Genomic DNA, 19,296 nt, shown 5'->3' on the forward strand with positions numbered 1-19,296 from the left:
GCATGTGGTTTTGTGTTTAGATGCTTTGGTTTGCATGTGCGTATATCGTTCCACACCATGCTTTGCAAACAATCTTTATTGTGAGGGTTATACATTGTGTTTAGTACGTTTAGATATCTGTGAAAGTTTGATATTTGTAATGTAAAAACGTATGGTGTAATGTGATTTTGTGAGAGAAAATAATTCCATTTGGTAAAATTGGCCATTTGTTCCCTTTTCTTCTATCCTAGAAAATAAGTGGAATATATACTTACTGTTTACACCGATGATAAATTTAATCATCCTGCATTATCTTTTCCCTTTATGCTGAAGTAAATAACTTACGTTGGGATTGGTGCAGATGACGTAATTATTACGCCATCTCCTTCCCCTTACGGGGCTGAAAGTAAGCGGAATGATAATAAGGGTTTGCGACTGAAAGAAACTCATATAGAACCCCTGAGTACTGGATCAATCGCAATGATAATATAAATTGATGAAATACGTTTGATAATTGTTGCAAAGCTTATAAGGTTCTGTAATTTATAAATCAGATATAGTAGAAAAGTAATAGTGATTCAAACAAATTTTAATTCCCTCATCAAAACGTAAAATTCAACGGCACGACCATGTTTAATCTTGGTTGTGATAAATCAGTATCGTGTCACACTTTAGGTCGTCCTATCTGGACGAGATATTTGATCATATTGTACCTATAACTCGCACTGTAAATGCTATTATTGTCAAGGGGTTTAAGTCCTGGTGCGTCAGCATTGACATTAACAAGTTTTAACAGATTTTCTGTCTGGTTCAAAGTATAAACCTGATAAAACGGATTTGAAATATTTGAAATAATAATAATAATAATAATAATAATAATAATAATAATAATAATAATAATAATAAAATAACAAAACGAAAACATAATCATCTTACAGTATCTTAGATCTTGGAAAAACGTCAGGCATGATGAAATCTGATATTTGATGTAACTTTACATGCTTACTTCCCGATTATGAGAAAATACCGTGTAAATAAAATCTCCAGTTTCATAATTAATATATATGACATAAGTGTATCATATTTCCATAATAACCAGTTAAGTGATGATATAAAACTGAAAAAAGTGGAGATAAAGTGCTAATGCTTCTTTTTATCTTCTGTGTGTATGCTGGTCATCTATATCTTCATTCTTAATGACACTCTCAGTTCAACTAGTAAAACGAGACTAAACCGGATGATGGCATTCATAAGCACACTGACACTGTCGTATCGGTGATGGTTTAATAATTCATAGCTTTTTCACCCATTCTTATAGCAAATGCATTCGTTATCATCGAATTACTAACACATTGTTATATTCCATTTGATTTATAAGAAGTGATGATGGAAACTTTTAAACAGAACGAATTGTCGAAGTCTTTCCTGTAAGTAATTCTATATTTAGCAATTATCTATATAAATATTTGACTTTGTTAAATAAGTATTTTAATTCATATTGGTGGTAAACATTTGAATTTTATTAGCCCACCATCATCAGATGGTGGGGTATTCAAATCGCCCTGCGTCCGTGGTCCGTCGTCAGTCCGTCCGCCCGTAAACAATTCTTGTTACCACTATTTCTGGGAAAGTACTGGATGGATCTTTCTCAAATTTCATATGCAGTTTCCCCTTGGTCCCTAGTTGTGCATTGTACCTTTTTTGGACTGATTTGAATTCAAGATGACTGACAGACAGCCATCTTGGATTTTGTAAGTAAACGTTTGTTATCTCTATTTCTTGGAAAGTACTGGATCGGTCTTTCTCAAATTTCATATGCAGGTTCCCCGTGGTCCCTAGTTGTGCATTGTTCCTTTTTGGACTGATCTGAAATCAAGATGGCTGACAGGCAGCCATCTTGGATTTTGAGAGTAAAATCTTGTTACCGCTATTTCTGAGGAAGTACTGGATGGATATTTCAAAGGTATTGGTTTCCCTTGGCCCCTAGTTGTGCATTGTACTTTTTTTGGACTGATTTGAAATCAAGTTGGCTCACAGGCAGCCATCTTGGATGTCGACAGTAATACAGCACAAGCATATTTTCTTCGATATTCTATGATATTGATTCAAGACCATGTCCATTATCTACCTGTAACTGACTGCTGTCTAATAATACTTTGGGATTTTTTCAAATGATATTTGCTAATAGGTGCTTAATAAAAATATCTTGTGCCATCATTGAGTACATTCAATGAAGACCAGTTCATGAACATTTACAAAACCTGTAGCAAAAAAAAAAAAAACAAAAAAAACAAATCTTCAAGAACTGAAAACAGATCCTCAAATGATGGGCGCCAAGATCCCTCTGGGATCTCTTGTTACAGTACAAAACGATTTGATTGAACCTAACATATTTCAAAGTGTATAATATATCATAATGAATGTAATAATATCTAGCAAATGGAGGGATTTGCCTCCATCTTCAATAAATAGATAAATCCTCAGAATAAAGTTAAGTGACTTTTGCACAGGTTCTCTATGCTAGGTGTGCACTTGATGATCAATCGTGGGTACTAAACGATGAACATCGCCAATGTTACCTTTCTCAACCAGCTGTCCAGGTAATTCATTATAACAAAAAAATACTAATAAAGTACTAATCGTTTAAAAATATTACTCTTATAGAAATATTATTAACACCCCACTAACCCATTCGTATGGAATATAAGTAAAATCTGGGAAACAATGAGTTTTTTTTTCTTTAAGAAGCAACGTTTGAGGTTATATCCAAAAATCACTTTCATCAAATTGTCATGAACTTAAAAAAAAACTTGTTTAATTACACCGGTTTAATTGCATTATTTATTTATTTGGCTGTTTATAAATACTATCTATTTCTTTGATGAAGGCTGAAGTAGTGCCGTGCGTACAATGTTTAAAAGTAATATGAAATCATGAAATATATACTTTTACATCTTTATCAGTCTCCTAACATTTTATGTATCTTTTACATATATGCTTAATTCATTACGTGACTATACCTGATTCTAAGTTAATATTAAAACATGCTATTTTGTACAATCCTGTTATATCTTTCGTGGCGTCATAAGCAAATCGTTTGAGTTTGACACCAAGCAAAAGATCTATCAAGGAGACTGCTCTGGGAATAGAGTTAGTTTAGTCAAAAGCGGTGCTCTAGAGAGTTCAATTTAATATTCAATGTAGAGGAATGGTGATATTATATATATATATAAATATATAATGTGTTACGATATGTGACTGATGTATAAATGTTTTGCTTGCATGCTCGAGTGTTTCATAGTGTGCATTCTTTTAAATTGAACACTGCAGGATTATTTAAAATTTCATGCATGCTATGCTTTCACACAGGGATCCTTACTTGGCACCATACAGGCCATTCCGTCCGTTTCTGAATCTCAGATTTGTTTAAGTATTTTATCTTTCTTCTTGGAATACATTTGTCTATGATGTGTTTAAATATAATGCTCTCGTGAAATATAGCCTAGTAAATTGGAATACGATAGTGTTGATCCTTTTATGATACTAGACGAAAACATCTACTTTCGATTCGTTTAAATCCTTATGTAACTGATTGATTGATACTACTTTTGCTGTTGAAAGATATTCTAAAAATGGCTTGTGACTTTTCTCTATACGTGTTATGTTTTTGTTGATTTAACTTTGTACTTTGTTCCAATTTGTATAAAACATTATAATAAATCAAGATAGCTCAGAATACTGTTTTACAATAACTAGACAAGAGATAAGAAGCGCTTAAAAACAAAGCAAACAAACAAACACTTTTCTTCTTGTTCTGCTATAATGAAAGAAAAATAGGTGGTCGCGTGGTTATTTAGTTTCAAGTGGTGTAATATCATGTTACATATTACATATACGACTTGTATTCTATTGTTTCCTTAATGCGGGGATGAGGGTGAAGCTTTGCGTATGTCTGGTAAGAATTAGTTAGACTTTAAATGATTCTGTGAATGTTAACATTCAAACTGGAATAACTAGATTCTTATGAATATGCATGAGTCAATTGCTTATTTGCAAAGATAGAATGATGATGACCTTACTTTGTTTAGCTCATTGCTACCTTTCGCCTTCAGTCGCTAGTTACCATCCTTGTTCTATGATATCTTGCTTTACATATTTACAACAATGTTAAACATTCTAGAATCGTTTATATAATATCTTATTGTAGTTCAGCAGGTTTCATTCAAAATCTTCACTTATGTTTCAGTTATCAGGAAAATGTTACAAAACATTATCAAAACGATGAAATTATTTAAGTTCGTCATGCAAGGAAAAAAAATTGAGATGTGAGAATTATATTATCAATTGGAAATAATTTTTTGTAACTTTTCCTGATTCCAAATTATGTATACGGATATCTCCAAAATTTAACACCTGCGAAATTGCTACAGTATCGTTATGATAAAAAAAGTGGACGAATTTGAATGTTTAGTCAATTTCTGCATATACAAAACATATAGACCACTTCATATGTTGGACATGATTAAATGGATATGTATACATTATCTTAAATATTCATAATTTTGTTTAAGGGTTCACAGTCCGAACACGACGGTGACAAGAAACGCCACCTCAACTCCTGCCGGACTCCAAGTGTTCCCGATATGGATGTCAAAGGTAATAAAAGGCATCGAAACAAGAGATGATTACATTTGAATGCTGAACCATTTCCTGAAGATATTCTAAACGTTCATTTTTTGTAAATATTTTTTTCTGTATATCAATATTTATATAAAACAATGTAGGTTCTTTCATGGACCTTGTTAGACACAGACTTTCACATAAGGCCTAAGACGAAACAAAAACATCATCCGTTTTATACGTAATCGCACCATTAGTAGTCGGGGTTATTTTGAGGCCAGATCTCCCTATAGTAGTTGTTGATCATCTCACTGAACCACATACGGGATGCCCATCTTATATTATTCTTAACAACTGTAAATTTCGTTAATCACGAACGACCAATTCATCTGGTTTTAGACAGATTGTAAGGTCAAGGTGTTTGATATGCAACACATAAATCCAACTTTGAAATTATGTGTTGCAAATGTATAGATATATGTGATAGAACAACGAACCATTTTGATAGGTATTTCAAGGTAAAAATCCTACAGTGAAACTGAATATATCTATTCCACTAAGGGCAATTTCTGCCTTATTTGCATTTATTTATTTAAAGTCGCCATCTTTGGTGAAGCTCTTTTCTTTTATATCACCACAGTTTCTATCCTGAATATTAGCAGCAGGCTATGAAATTGGTTCAATCTCTCATAAATAGGCACGGCCAAACTCCTTTTTCCTTTAGTGAGCGTTATTTTGACTTTTCCAAACGACGTCCGTTGTGAGATTTTCATAATTTCTGAAAATATATCCCATCTTATCAATGACCATTTGATGTTTTCTTAAAATTCCTTTGATTTCTATAATATTTTGCAGATGTGACTGTCATCCGGGAACTTTTGGAAACTGCTTCCGGTCATCGAGGAAGTAAGTGCCAATATATATGTTTACCGTTATTTTCCATAATGCATTCCTGAACATCATATAGATGAAGTGAAATCAATAAGTTAAAATAAATGATCAAGTATAGCTTGTCTCAGTGTTTCAGGTTTATCGGATATGTGTCATTTCCAGTAATTCGATATGAAACCCGCATACAAATCTTTGCGCGAGGGGTAGGTGCTCAACAGCCAAAATTGCTAGGTTGATTTACATAGAAAGTCACATATTGATTTCATAAATTCTAATCTACTAGATGCATAGAACAGTTGTGTCATTTCGATGCTGTTTTTTAACTTATTGTCAAAACATAGAAACAACGAAAAGTTTAATGATGATTTGTCTTTACAGGCTTCATGAGTAGCGACTTGGGAGAACCTGTCATTCCACTGAAGGACCGATTGTACTTAAAATTCTGTAGCTGGACCTGTTGTCCTTGTTGGTTAATGTTTCAAAAAGGTGTTGCCTGGTTCATTCTCGACGCTTTCGTTGACCTGTTTATCACGATCTGTATCCTGGTCAACACTGCATTTATGGGAGCTGATCATTATGGAATGTCCGAGAGTTTAGCAAATGTTCTGACAAACGGCAATTACGTAAGATTTCACTTATTACGAAACTTCATTCATAAAATTATAATATCAGATCCCCTTTCTTTCTTCTCCTGTATTGAATCGATAAAAGAAAAACCGGATGATTTCCCACATTACAGTATACACATTGTGCTAGAATATGGTTTATCACTGGTTTATCTGTTTCATAACATTAAAACAACAAATGCATTTTGGTTTAAGCATAGTCCTTGTCAGTGCTCGCATACATTGCAAGCAAAAACCAGGAGTATTTGTTCGTGTAGACTTATGGATAATATGGCGATGAGTCATTTTTACAGAGAAAAAAACAGACTGCATTATGCATACTTATCTCAGTATGTTGATACAATTGTCTATAGCACAACCTAAAAGTTTGTGGTACATTTTAATATAATTTACTCAACGTCAAAGTAATAAAAACATTTTTAACAATCGTCTCAGATTTCTAAAGTATAGATTCGAGTACCGCTGACAAGTCATAAATTGACAAAACAACTGTATGGTGCAGTATTTAATTCATCATTTGGTTACTGTATGTTAAACGCTATATTGAAAGGTACTCGTCACCTGTGTGTTTTTCATGCACTTCTTTATTACAACGGAGACTGACACATGATTGTTTCATGTTTGATATTTGTCAGGTTTTCACAGCTATTTTTGCGACTGAAGCTTTCCTTAAAGTCATCGCGTTGGGTCCTGTGGTATATCTAAAAGACAAATGGAACTGCTTCGACGGTGTCATCGTATTCCTAAGCTTCCTGGAACTTGCCCTGGATGGAGTGTCTGGACTTTCCGTACTCCGCAGTTTTAGATTGGTATGTACTTATCAATATTCGGAGATATAATACCTCAGTTGACTGTTTGATGATTGTGGCTGTCGCTTAGAAATAAAACTTGATGATTTGTTTATTTTGAGAACGTGCCATACTTACTCGGATTGACCAAGGTTCATATTGTGGGTGTCATAGATGAAGCAGAAAACGCCTACTCCTCTGGGACATCTGGTCTCCATCTTCTTTTGTGATTATGATGATGTTGATATGTTGTTATTTTCGTGTTGTTTATTGATGTAATTGATTAGTTATGTATTATTTGAAGTGTTCTTGATACGTCTACACTTACATTATGTTCAAAACATTTCAAAGTATAATATTTTCAGATATCAAGTAATCAGAATAAATTACTGTAAACGCGCATGTTTGGCATAGTATAAATTTAGCGTTAAATTGAGTTCTGCAATGTTAGCACAATGATAAATTCGCTTATCCCTAGAAATAACTATATTAGCATCATAAAGAAACTTCAATTAGCACAATGATATTTTAGCACAATACTTTCAGTGGGGAATGTGCTAAAATATGTGCGTTTACAGTCTACTGTATTCTTTTGTTCAAATGATTTTGCATTGCGCAGTATATGGAGAACAACAACATTTCCAATGTATTTCTGTAACATTTTCTTGTTGACAGTTACGTGTGTTCAAGCTTGCGAAATCCTGGCCTACACTAAACATGTTGATAAGCATTGTGGCGAAAACTGTCGGAACATTAGGGAACTTGACCTTCGTGCTTGGAATCGTCGTATTCATTTTTGCTGTGATGGGTCAACAATTGTTTGCAAGTTCTTACATAAATGAATACGGTCCGAATGGAACTTTTCACGACGAGGAGTTCCCAAGATGGAATTTTACGGATTTTTTACACTCATTCATGATTGTATTCCGAGTACTTTGCGGAGAGTGGATTGAATCCATGTGGGGTTGTCGGCGAGTGGCGGGAATTCATTGTATACCCTTTTTCCTGATGACCATGGTCTTAGGGAATTTAGTCGTGAGTATCAACACACAGTGATGAATGAATAAACAGCTTGATGATCTACAGATAAAAATTGAACGTAATCAAGTAAATATATATAACGAATTAAACTTTAATCAGTAAAACTAAATATACGTCGATTTTTCGTAAGAACTAGTATTTATCTTCCTAATTTATGTAAAATTACTTATTTTCAGAAGCATCTATTATATACGTTTTAAATGTATTGTAGCCATGTTGGTTTAATTATTAGTTACGGAACCTGTTGTTAGGTTAAATGATTAGGCATTGTACCTGTTTCATGATTGAATAATTAGGTTCTGTACCTGTTTCATGATTGAATAATTAGGTTCTGTACCTGTTTCATGATTGAATAATTAGGTTCTGTACCTGTTTCATGATTGAATAATTAGGTTCTGTACCTGTTTCATGATTGAATAATTAGGTTCTGTACCTGTTTATGTTGAAATATTAGGCACTGTACCTGTTTGGGTTGAAATATTAGGTGTTGTATCTGTTTGGGTTGAAATATTAGGTGCTGTATCTGTTTGGGTTGAAATATTAGGTGCTGTATCTGTTTGGGTTGAAATATTAGGTGCTGTACCTGTTTGGGTTGAAATATTAGGTGCTGTACCTGTTTCTTGGTTGAATCATTAGGTACCGTATCTTTTACTTGGTGTAATTATTAGGTTCTGTACCTGATCTGAAACATTTTTCCTGCTTAAATTATTAGGTACTGAACCTGTTTCTTGCTTGCCTGTTGAGCGCGTTCGGAGCGGACAGTTTACAGGATTCTGGTACGGAAGAAGCTGAACCAAATAAACTACTAGAGGCCATCAACCGGTTCAAACGGTTAGTGAACAACTATACATAGCATTACAATTTAACACGTCTGACATGTTTGTTCAATTTTATCCAAAGACACACAAATACAATTCTACATAACCAACGACATTTGGTCCAATCGTTATATCTGTGTAAAGAATCCACAGGGTTATAATAGAAGAACGAAAGAAATTTATTTACCTGGTTCGTTAGGGACCGGATACAGTTGGTAATGATAAAAGAAAAGTTATCAATGTCCACTTGCGAATAGGTAAACTTAAAGAGTGGACTGTAGGGGACTTAATTACATTGAACTGACGAGCGAGAATATAACTATTTTATACATATATACATTACATTACTGGGTGTAATATCACACGGTACAAACGCACACGGGTATAACACCGAATGGAACAATTGTTATTCGTAAATATATCACACGGTACTATATTGATATTGCTCGGTATGATATCACACAGGACTGTGGAAGCTCGGTATGATATCACACAGGACTGTGGAAGCTCGGTATGATATCACACAGGACGATACTGTGATATATAGACATAATATCGCACAGGACTGTGGAAGCTCGATATGATATCACACAGTGCTGTGGAAGCTCGGTATGATATCACACAGGACTGTGGTAGCTCGGTATGATATCACACAGGACTGTGGAAGCTCGGTATGATATCACACAGGACTGTGGAAGCTCGGTATGATATCACACAGTACTGGAATCTAGGTATGATATCACACAGGACTGTGGAAGCTCGGTATGATATCACACAGGACTGTGGAAGCTCGGTATGATATCACACAGGACTGTGGAAGCTCGGTATGATATCACACAGGACTGTGGAAGCTCGGTATGATATCACACAGGACTGTGGAAGCTCGGTATGATATCAAACGATACTGTGATATATAGACATTATATCACACAGGACTGTGGAAGCTCGATATGATATCACACAGTGCTGTGGAAGCTCGGTATGATATCACACAGGACTGTGGAAGCTCGGTATGATATCACACAGGACTGTGGAAGCTCGGTATGATATCACACAGGACTGTGGAAGCTCGATATGATATCACACAGTGCTGTGGAAGCTCGGTATGATATCACACAGGACTGTGGAAGCTCGGTATGATATCACACAGGACTGTGGAAGCTCGGTATGATATCACACAGGACTGTGGAAGCTCGGTATGATATCACACAGGACTGTGGAAGCTCGATATGATATCACAAAGAGCAGTGGAAGCTCGGTATGATATCACACATGACCGTGGAAGCTCGGTATGATATCACACAGGACTGTGGAAGCTCGGTATGATATCACACAGGACTGTGGAAGCTCGGTATGATATCACAAAGAGCTGTGGAAGCTCGGTATGATATCACACAAGACTGTGGAAGCTCGGTATGATATCACACAGGACTGTGGAAGCTCGGTATGATATCACACAGGACTGTGGAAGCTCGGTATGATATCACACAGGACTGTGGAAGCTCGGTATGATATCACACAGGACTGTGGAAGCTCGGTATGATATCACACAGGACTGTGGAAGCTCGGTATGATATCACACAGGACAGTGGATGCTCGGTATGATATTACACAGGACTGTGGAGGCTCGGTATGATATCACACGGTACTGTGGAAGCTCGGTATGATATCACACAGGACTGTGAAAGCTCGGTATGATATCACACAGGACTGTGGAAGCTCGGTATGATATCACACAGGACTGTGGAAGCTCGGTATGATATCACACGGTACTCTGGAAGCTCGGTATGATATCACACAGGACTGTGGAAGCTCGGTATGATATCACACAGGACTGTGGAAGCTCGGTATGATATCACACAGGACTGTGGAAGCTACTGTGATATATGATATCACACAGGACTGTGGAAGCTCGGTATGATATCACACAGGACTGTGGAAGCTCGGTATGATATCAAACGATACTGTGGAAGCTCGGTATGATATCACACAGGACTGTGGATGCTCGATATGATATCACACGGTACTGGAAGTTAGGTATGATATCACACAGGACTGTGAAAGCTCGGTATGATATCACACAGGACGGTGGAAGCTCGGTATGATATCACACAGGACTGTGGAAGCTCGGTATGATATCAAACGATACTGTGGAAGCTCGGTATATCACACAGGACTGTGGAAGCTCGGTATGATATCACACAGGACTGTGGAAGCTCGGTATGATATCACCGTGATATATAGACATAATATCACACGGTAATACGGTAGATGGGTATAATATCACATGGATATTATATTAGAAAGTACACTTGCAGATGAGCATGCATAGTTATCATTATACTGCCGATCTACTTATATTTTATTACACCTTTCTTTGATACAAGTAATGTTCGTTACTAGCGGTGTATATTAGACATAGATAAACCACTTTCAATGATATCACGAATTCAAGGAATAATAGAACCGACACAGTATACCATTCCGTTCTTGTATTTCAAATTTCTGAAAACTAATACTTCACATTTTACTATCAAAAACAGCCAATATTTAAATCTATCAGTCCCCTTTAAGTATCGTTCATGAACAGATGGGGAGAATTTAAGATGGGTTGATTTTTTTTAAACACATGTAACCCATATATTCAACCATCAGATGGCGAAATGAACACGAGGCAATTCGTGTGTTATTGTGCAAGGGCGAAAATATCCCGATGTAAGGTTTATGGTTTTGATTTATCAGTGTTATGAGTTTATTTTCATTCATTTCAGCTTCGGCTCTTGGGTCAAGGTTAACGTTATTGTATGTGTGAAGGTGAAAATGCAGCGTAAAAGTAAACCGCCTATCTTGCCAGTTGTGTCACCGAGTTTGTCAAGGGTAGAACTCAACGGGAAAGAGCCTATATCAGACGGACCAACACCTGTTATCCGTAACGGTAAACTGGAAAAGAGCCACGAGCCGCCCACTCCTACTGCCACAAAGCCTACAGGTCCTTTTTCACCCACTCAAATACCTCAAAATCTCTCAAGCAAAGTGATTTTACCGCAATTGTTATCTCTCAGTCAAAATGTTTATGTTTTTCGTATTACGCTCTCTTTCCTCCCTCTCTATTTCATCAAATTATCCATTACTCTCTTGTCTATCTCTGACTGCCTCTGTCTACTTGTCATTCTCTCATTCTCTCTATCATTTCTTTTATCATTCTCTTGAAGAATCCGTGTTTCTAGGATTGTCACGTTCTACATCTGCTTTCTTTTTTTCATTGAGGTTAATGTAATCTATAGGTCTATTTTAATCTATAAGTCTATTTTTAATTTATATGTCTATTTTTAATCTGTAAGTCTATTTTTAATATCTATGTCTATTTTTAATCTGTAAGTCTATTTAAGTCTATTTTTAATCTGTAAGTCTATTTAAGTCTATTTTTAATCTGTCTATTTAAGTCTATTTTTAATCTGTAAGTCCTTTTCAGTCTATTTTCATCTGTTAGTCTACTATAAATAGCTTTTGTAGAGGTTTTTATAGTTGTGTTTTTCTCCTTTTAAATTTAATCTTTTTATCCTGATAAATATTTGATTTTTCATCTAATGATGTATATACTCTTATTAATTCAACATTTCATTTCTATCATATGGGTACTGAATGGCTTAATGTAGATAACTCTACATGCTATCAGTTTGAAATTAAAATCTATCTTTCATCCAACATTTTGTTTCGGTCATCTGAAAATCCATGTCCCCATTCTCTGTTTTATTTCTGTAAACTTTACAACTTAATTAACTTTATTGAAATTACTTTAACTAATTTGCATATCACTCTGTTCCCTTTGTTGAATTTCCGTTTATTTTCAGTTAGTTGTTACAAATATCCTGTCGTCTACTTTTCGTTTTTCTGGATGAACGTATACTATTTGTCATTCAGTCTTTTCCTCTTTTATCCAATAACGCATTTCCCCCTACTTGAGTCTTTGTATTTTTCATGTTTCTCTCCCGAGTCGTTTTTTTTCTGTGTTTTAATACAATTTTGCCGTTTCTGTTAATGACTTTTAGTTTTTTGAACTGTGTAAATGTTTTCAACTTCCTCTTTACAACTCTCTCTCTCATGCCTCATGCGACCCCTTTCTTACGAACGAAGGGATTCTGACAAAATATTTTTTGGAGTGTCATTTGGGAGAGAAAACTGAATTCTATGAAAGTTCTGGGATCACTACCTTGTTTTAGAAGGACAAGACTTGAAACCCATGTTAAACAGATAAAGGGATTTTATTCTAAATGTTACCTTGTGCATCGGTTTTGTTTAAAGGGATGCTTTGTGACAAGAGACTGGGAATGCCCATTTATAGCGGGAGCGGGGAAGCGCGTGCAGAATAAAATCTTATCGTGATGAAAGGCATTAGGGGCAAATTTGGTTTGAAGCAGTATTTGATGTCTACGTTGTCAATAACGGGTAAAACATAGGAATGAAGAACAAATGTTTTCTAAAGCATTATTGATTGAGGATTCAAAGTAAGACTGACAGTCTGCACCTCTGGAGGCAGAAGGGTACAGGGGAGTGGGAAATGAGACGAAAATGCTTTTGTCCTTTTTACCAAATGATCTCTCCTCCAATTTGGAAAAGAGGTATGATCAAATATGTGTTAATATTGTTTTTCTTTCAAAATCAGAATTGCTGCGAAACTCCCTTGGAATTAGGAAATAAAATCGTACATGTACATATGTAATGAAGTTGTGGTGCATCCCTTTGTATTACACGGCACAGTCTAAAATAATGGAAATATTTCAGTTTTTATCACCATTAAAATACCATTTACATGAAAGTGACCAATACCAGCCCACTTGGCCTCTTGTCAGTTGTAGGTTTCTACACCAGTATGTACTTTTCTTTATTGGATTATCATGCTTCTTCCACCATCATTTATGTGTTCCATGTTCCTCTGTTTCCCGTTGCTTCATTGCACTGATATGTATTCGGTCCTTCTGATAAAACAAACCGCCACATATTCTGTCAAACTCCCACGCCTGTTTTTTTCGGCCTTCAAATAGCACAGAACTGTTATTTCCTGTTCACGTACATTTCGTTTTGTTGTGATATTTCACGTGCTTTTACACAAATTGCTTAAAATGCAACTTCCACGATGAAACACATTTTTGTAAATGGTCTACTGGAACGTAGTTTCATCAACAATGAAAGACCTCTTTATACTTAAGTAACTTGCTTCAGATTTACAAAACTTTACTGACTTCAAGAAATGATATTAATTTAGTAATTGGTGATAAAAAAAATACGATATTTTTTTTAATTATGACAAGAAATGATGAAAGTTTGAAGATTTAAATTTACGTTCGTGTAAAAAATGATAATTTTGAATCCATTTTTTTCTGTTTAATCTTGCGTATGTTTACACCTATACACTATATGCATTAATATATTGTAAAACAGAAATAATTGTTGTGAAAGATATTAAGAAGCCGTCGGTTAATATTACAAGTTTAAACATGAATGTATCTTTTCTGACATTTTATAGCTGACAGTGCTACGATTAGCGTGAAGGACATGGACAAGGTAAGTGGACGTTTTATAATTAGTGTAGCTTGTAATTATCAACGAATCTTACTAATTCATGTTGATTATTGTCATTATGCTCATTATTCAGTACAACAAGCTTATAAGATACATTTAACTATTCCGGAACATCTAGTTTTATTTTCCGTTTTCATAGATCTTCACAGAAATCTTCCTTTTTTCATATTTGGCCGAGGTCCATTGAAGCTGAATTAAGATTTCCATTCTCAGAACTCGGCTACAAATCACTCATTAAACAAGGTTTTTAGATCATTTCTTCCTGTAAAATATATCGCGCCCACTGATTCTAGCCGGCTAGGTAAAAAAAGATTGCAGTTTATAGATTTTCTTGCAACAATTAAGATCAAGTTTAGCTTAATTCTAATTGTATTTGACGTCAAGAAAGCAAGAAAAAATAAATTAATTGATCACTCGAAGCTGATATCTGAATAGAATGAAATATGTTAGGTGAAAAAGATCTAAAAACAACTTTGATTTATTTTTGTACTATTTTCTAAAAAGCAATCGGAGTCCTCTACTAGACCTGCAAGTCGTGCAACATTGAAAAGCCATAAAGATATGGATGGAAGTTCTTCCGGCTCCTGTTCAACACTCTCCGACGATGCTAAGGAGCGGCTGAACATGGTCGATGCAGAAGGCGATCCTGAAATCAATGAAGTAGATGTTGTTTTTGCTAATTACCCGGATGACTGTTGGTGCCAAGTATTCCGGAAGCGTTGTACCTGTTGCATCGTATTTGAGAATTCTCCAGCTGGGAAGAAATGGTGGGATCTCCGCTGCAAAGCATATGCTATGGTGGAACACAACTACTTTGAATCATTTATAATCATCATGATCTTGGCCAGTAGTTTCGCGTTGGTAAGCTATTGATACTGTCTGCTTATGTGACTGAATAAAGAGTATGTGGTTCACTATTGGAGTGTTGTTGATGAAACAGAAGACGCTAGCCTTTCCAGATCACCTGGTCTTATTCTCCTTGTGCTTTTTCAACACTCTCTCATTTTTCTTGTTCATATTTTGCTCTTGTTTCGTTGAATCGTTCGTCAAATCTCTGTTTGAATTAAGAAAATGTGAAAATGTCGGTATACTATATTCATGTTTTCAATCGGAATTCACATCAGTATCTTACTTGTATGATTCATTCATCCGGCTTATTATTTGCGGCCAACGTTTCATTTCGATGTTCTCCTATACATTATTTCTACATAATATCCCAAAGTAATATTTACCACTTATTGATATTTATAAAATAAACGGATATTTGGATATTTTAAAAAGAAAACATATTATATTCATAGCCCTGATTTATTGAGGGGGGGGGGGGGTGTCGTAGTAATAATTTTATACGTGCATGTGCATGCAAGCAAAGCTTGTGTATAAAATATCCCATGAACCCCCTCGATGTATATAGTTCATATTTCACTTAGAGGCATCTCACAGGCAAGTTTTACGCCTGATTATAACGTGTGGTTATCAGTTGATGTGAAAGGTGAAAGGTCTTGGTTCACCCTTAACCACATTGAAAATGAACAGTGTGTGAACAATATATCAACCGATTAAGTTAAAATTGTTTCAAAAAAAAAGAGAGAAAAAAACAAGGAGAGTCGGGGTGGGGGTTACATCTAGATGAGTCCATGGTCACATTTATTTTAGTCTATAGTCCGATCACCTAAAATATGGCCGGTATCGTCGATGAAGCAGAAGACGCTTACTCTTCCGGAAACCCGTACTTTTTCAGAACTCTTCATGTAAATCTTTCTTTAGTTTTGTTAAATTTGAGTTAAGATTACGATTATTTTGACATGTTGATATATTCTAGTTGGTTTTTTGTGATGTTTAATTATCAACATAAGCCTATTTTCTTCCTCATTCTTCTTTATACTTTCAAAAAGTTAAACTTTTATTTCATATTTCTGTTGAACAGGCGATTGAAGACATATATTTACCCGAAAGACCTGTGTTGCAAATGATATTATCCTATTTGGATAAAGTATTCACGACAGTCTTCATCGTGGAAATGTTGATCAAGTGGCTTGCCTTTGGATACAAGAAATATTTCACGGATGCTTGGTGTTGGTTGGACTTCATTATTGTGCTCGTAAGTGTATAGATCTACATGTATCCAGCACAACAAAGTTTCAGGTCATTATTTGTCTATACTTCATTCTAACTTTGTAGTGAAAGGTCACATCCATGGATGATTTTTGTACAGTGTACAGTTAGGAAAATCTACTATCCAACGTAACAAAAACTGGAACTAGTTCTTATCGGCTGGATAACATTATATTTGTCCGATCAGCTAAAATGCTTAAGTAGACAGGTTTAATCTTAATATTTATTTTTAGAATTTAGATTACATGAAATTTGTCGAAACACTTCATTGTCAGATTAAAATTTAATAAACACTGATTATTTCGTTTATATTTACGAAAGGTTAATGGATTACACACATTTTTTCTTTCCAAATTGCTGACATATAAAATTTTCTTAAATGGCCACAATTTGTAACACCTGTATCACCTGTAGTACGGGTATATAGACTTACGAGTTTGGTTGGTATTATACATTTATTTGTAGCTTGTTCGAATTCGACATGGTCACCTGTAGGGAATGAACGATTTTGAATATCTATTGCAGATTTCCATTGTTATGTTAATAGCAGAATCAATGAATATTACTGATGTAGGAGCATTCAAAGCGATGAGGACCCTGAGAGCTCTTCGTCCCCTCAGAGCTATATCTAGATGGGAAGGAATGAGGGTAACGTTGTTAAATATACGGTTTCAGATCATCGTTAGCTAGTTAATCCTAATCTAAAGTATTAATCTTCATGTTCGTTTGTTTTCGTTTTTGTTAGTAAAAATTATGTTATTTTATCTTAAACATATAGGTTTCTATACAATGAACCGTAACGTGTTTTAAATGCATTGAGTTACGTATACTATTTTCTGCTTTTTAAAATAAATGTCGAAAATGGAGTTAAGATTGCTTGATATGACTGATGAATGATGAAAAATGATAATTTGAAATTGATGTATTAAGGAAAATAAACTCCTGCAAACTTTTCTCGTAGATTTAACGGTTTGTAGCAAGAAAGTCGCATCTGCTTTACCTGGAAAATTACTGATATCATTGCTGCGTGTCCGTGAAATATCTCCATTAATTATTAAAGTCCTATGCACACATAAAATAAAATCCAAATTGATAGAAATTTCAAGAAATATTTTAAACAAAAATTAACAACAAAAAATCTTATGTTTTATCACAACTGTTCCAAAATGATTTTTCCATTTATAAGATTTGCCCTTTGTTTTCTTGAAACAAAATATCTTCTGATATCTTACGCATTAAGTTTTGATGACAACACTTCTGAAAGACTTTTTGTCAGATTTATACAAAACCCGTGTTACTTTCAGTGATTTTTTTTTATTTATCAAACTTTGACCTTTGCATGTCTTAAAAGCCACTTTCTGAATCTGATCGATATTTCTTGACTTTATCTTCGAGGACAAAGTGCAGTGGATGTTTGTATAGGATGATTTCATCATTTTCCCTTTCATTCGGTTTAATATTGTGTTTCCTTGCAGGTTGTCGTCAACGCTCTGATCAAAGCCATCCCTTCCATTTTCAATGTGCTTCTTGTGTGTCTAGTATTCTGGTTGATCTTTGGTATAGTCGGAGTGCAATTTTTCTCGGGGAAATTTCATAAGTGTGTTAACTTGGAAGGCGTTAAGGTGTTACCATCAGAAATCCCGAACAAAACTGTTTGTAATAACACTGAAGGATACAAATGGATTAACGCGAGAGTGAACTTTGACAATGTGTTAAACGCTTATCTGGCCCTCTTCCAAGTGGTAGGTATAATCAAATGATATGAATATTAATATGACCTCACAACTACGTTTTTGCCCAAACGTAATACAGTCCTATTGGGAAATCTGATTCGAATATACTGCAAGTCTTTTAAGTTATATTACGGTAGATAAATACACGTAATCAAACGATGAATCTAGAATTTCATACTGAATCTTTTAATAAAATAGTATTAATTCCTAAACTGATGAGAAGTTTCGAAGTGCCTGACAAATATCGTATTTCTTCATGATATCATATGTTAATGTATATATCTTAGGCGACATACAAGGGGTGGACATTAATCATGGACGATGCCATCGACATAACGAAGGTAAGTATGCTTGTTTACTCGAGCTTATTTCACGTTGTTAATTTCGTATCAGTGTACGTAAGACTTTTAATTTCGATAAACAAATATCACAATCTCTGATAAATATGATTATTTCGTCAATTACTGACTTGAAAATAAAATCATACTTATTGCATTCTTTATTTTTTTGTGAAAAATACGTTAAAACATTAAACACAGTTTCTTACCTATCCGGGGGACATCTACTTTTATTTATGTCTAAATACTGGAACTGATCATTTAAAAGGTTAGGTCCATACCTTTCCAAAATTCATATAAATATTCCTTTTGGTATCTTATGACAAATTCCTTGTAAGGTTATTTCACCAATTTTGTGATTCAGCAAACCCGGGTTTAAAAAAAACACTTCCGGATCATATCTGTTTGACGATCACTATGAAATTCTATATTTTGATTGCAGTTGGACGAGCAGCCACTACGAGAAAAAAACATCTTGTATTACCTGTATTTTGTCTTCTTCATTATTTTTGGGTCCTTCTTCACACTAAACTTGTTCATAGGTGTTATTATCGACAACTTTAATCAGCAAAAGAAAAAGGTAAGGATGATGTGAATTGAAGCAAGAAAGGGAATTGAATTAAAAAAAAAAGATATACTACTGATGTCGATAAAAATTTTTTACATGATTTTTGTTTCAAAACCATGTTAATCTACCATTTTTACCATACGTTTTAATTTTTAAGCTTACCGCTGGTGATATTCTGTTTTTGCGTTTTTTCAACTAT

At 34.8% G+C, this 19,296-nt stretch overlaps 1 protein-coding gene across 1 annotated transcript in view; it reads left to right on the plus strand.

Moving 5' to 3' along the window:
* The window catches only part of LOC132551473 (sodium channel protein type 4 subunit alpha B-like), a 39,676-nt gene that overhangs the window by 13,795 nt on the left and 6,585 nt on the right, over positions 1-19,296 (plus strand). The window contains exons 12-26 of the mRNA XM_060215617.1: positions 2,490-2,579; positions 4,551-4,635; positions 5,455-5,505; positions 5,869-6,113; positions 6,752-6,925; positions 7,580-7,939; positions 8,658-8,776; positions 11,535-11,752; positions 14,288-14,325; positions 14,848-15,204; positions 16,271-16,444; positions 16,984-17,106; positions 17,934-18,200; positions 18,479-18,532; positions 18,972-19,109. Coding sequence (XP_060071600.1) covers positions 2,490-2,579; positions 4,551-4,635; positions 5,455-5,505; positions 5,869-6,113; positions 6,752-6,925; positions 7,580-7,939; positions 8,658-8,776; positions 11,535-11,752; positions 14,288-14,325; positions 14,848-15,204; positions 16,271-16,444; positions 16,984-17,106; positions 17,934-18,200; positions 18,479-18,532; positions 18,972-19,109 — 2,493 coding nt within the window. The remainder of the gene's footprint in view (positions 1-2,489; positions 2,580-4,550; positions 4,636-5,454; positions 5,506-5,868; positions 6,114-6,751; positions 6,926-7,579; positions 7,940-8,657; positions 8,777-11,534; positions 11,753-14,287; positions 14,326-14,847; positions 15,205-16,270; positions 16,445-16,983; positions 17,107-17,933; positions 18,201-18,478; positions 18,533-18,971; positions 19,110-19,296) is intronic.

The sequence above is a fragment of the Ylistrum balloti genome, unplaced genomic scaffold, assembly GCF_031769215.1.
Source record: "Ylistrum balloti isolate Yb309-2 unplaced genomic scaffold, AGI_CSIRO_Ybal_v1 Utg370200, whole genome shotgun sequence".
Taxonomy (NCBI): Eukaryota; Metazoa; Mollusca; class Bivalvia; order Pectinida; family Pectinidae; genus Ylistrum; species Ylistrum balloti.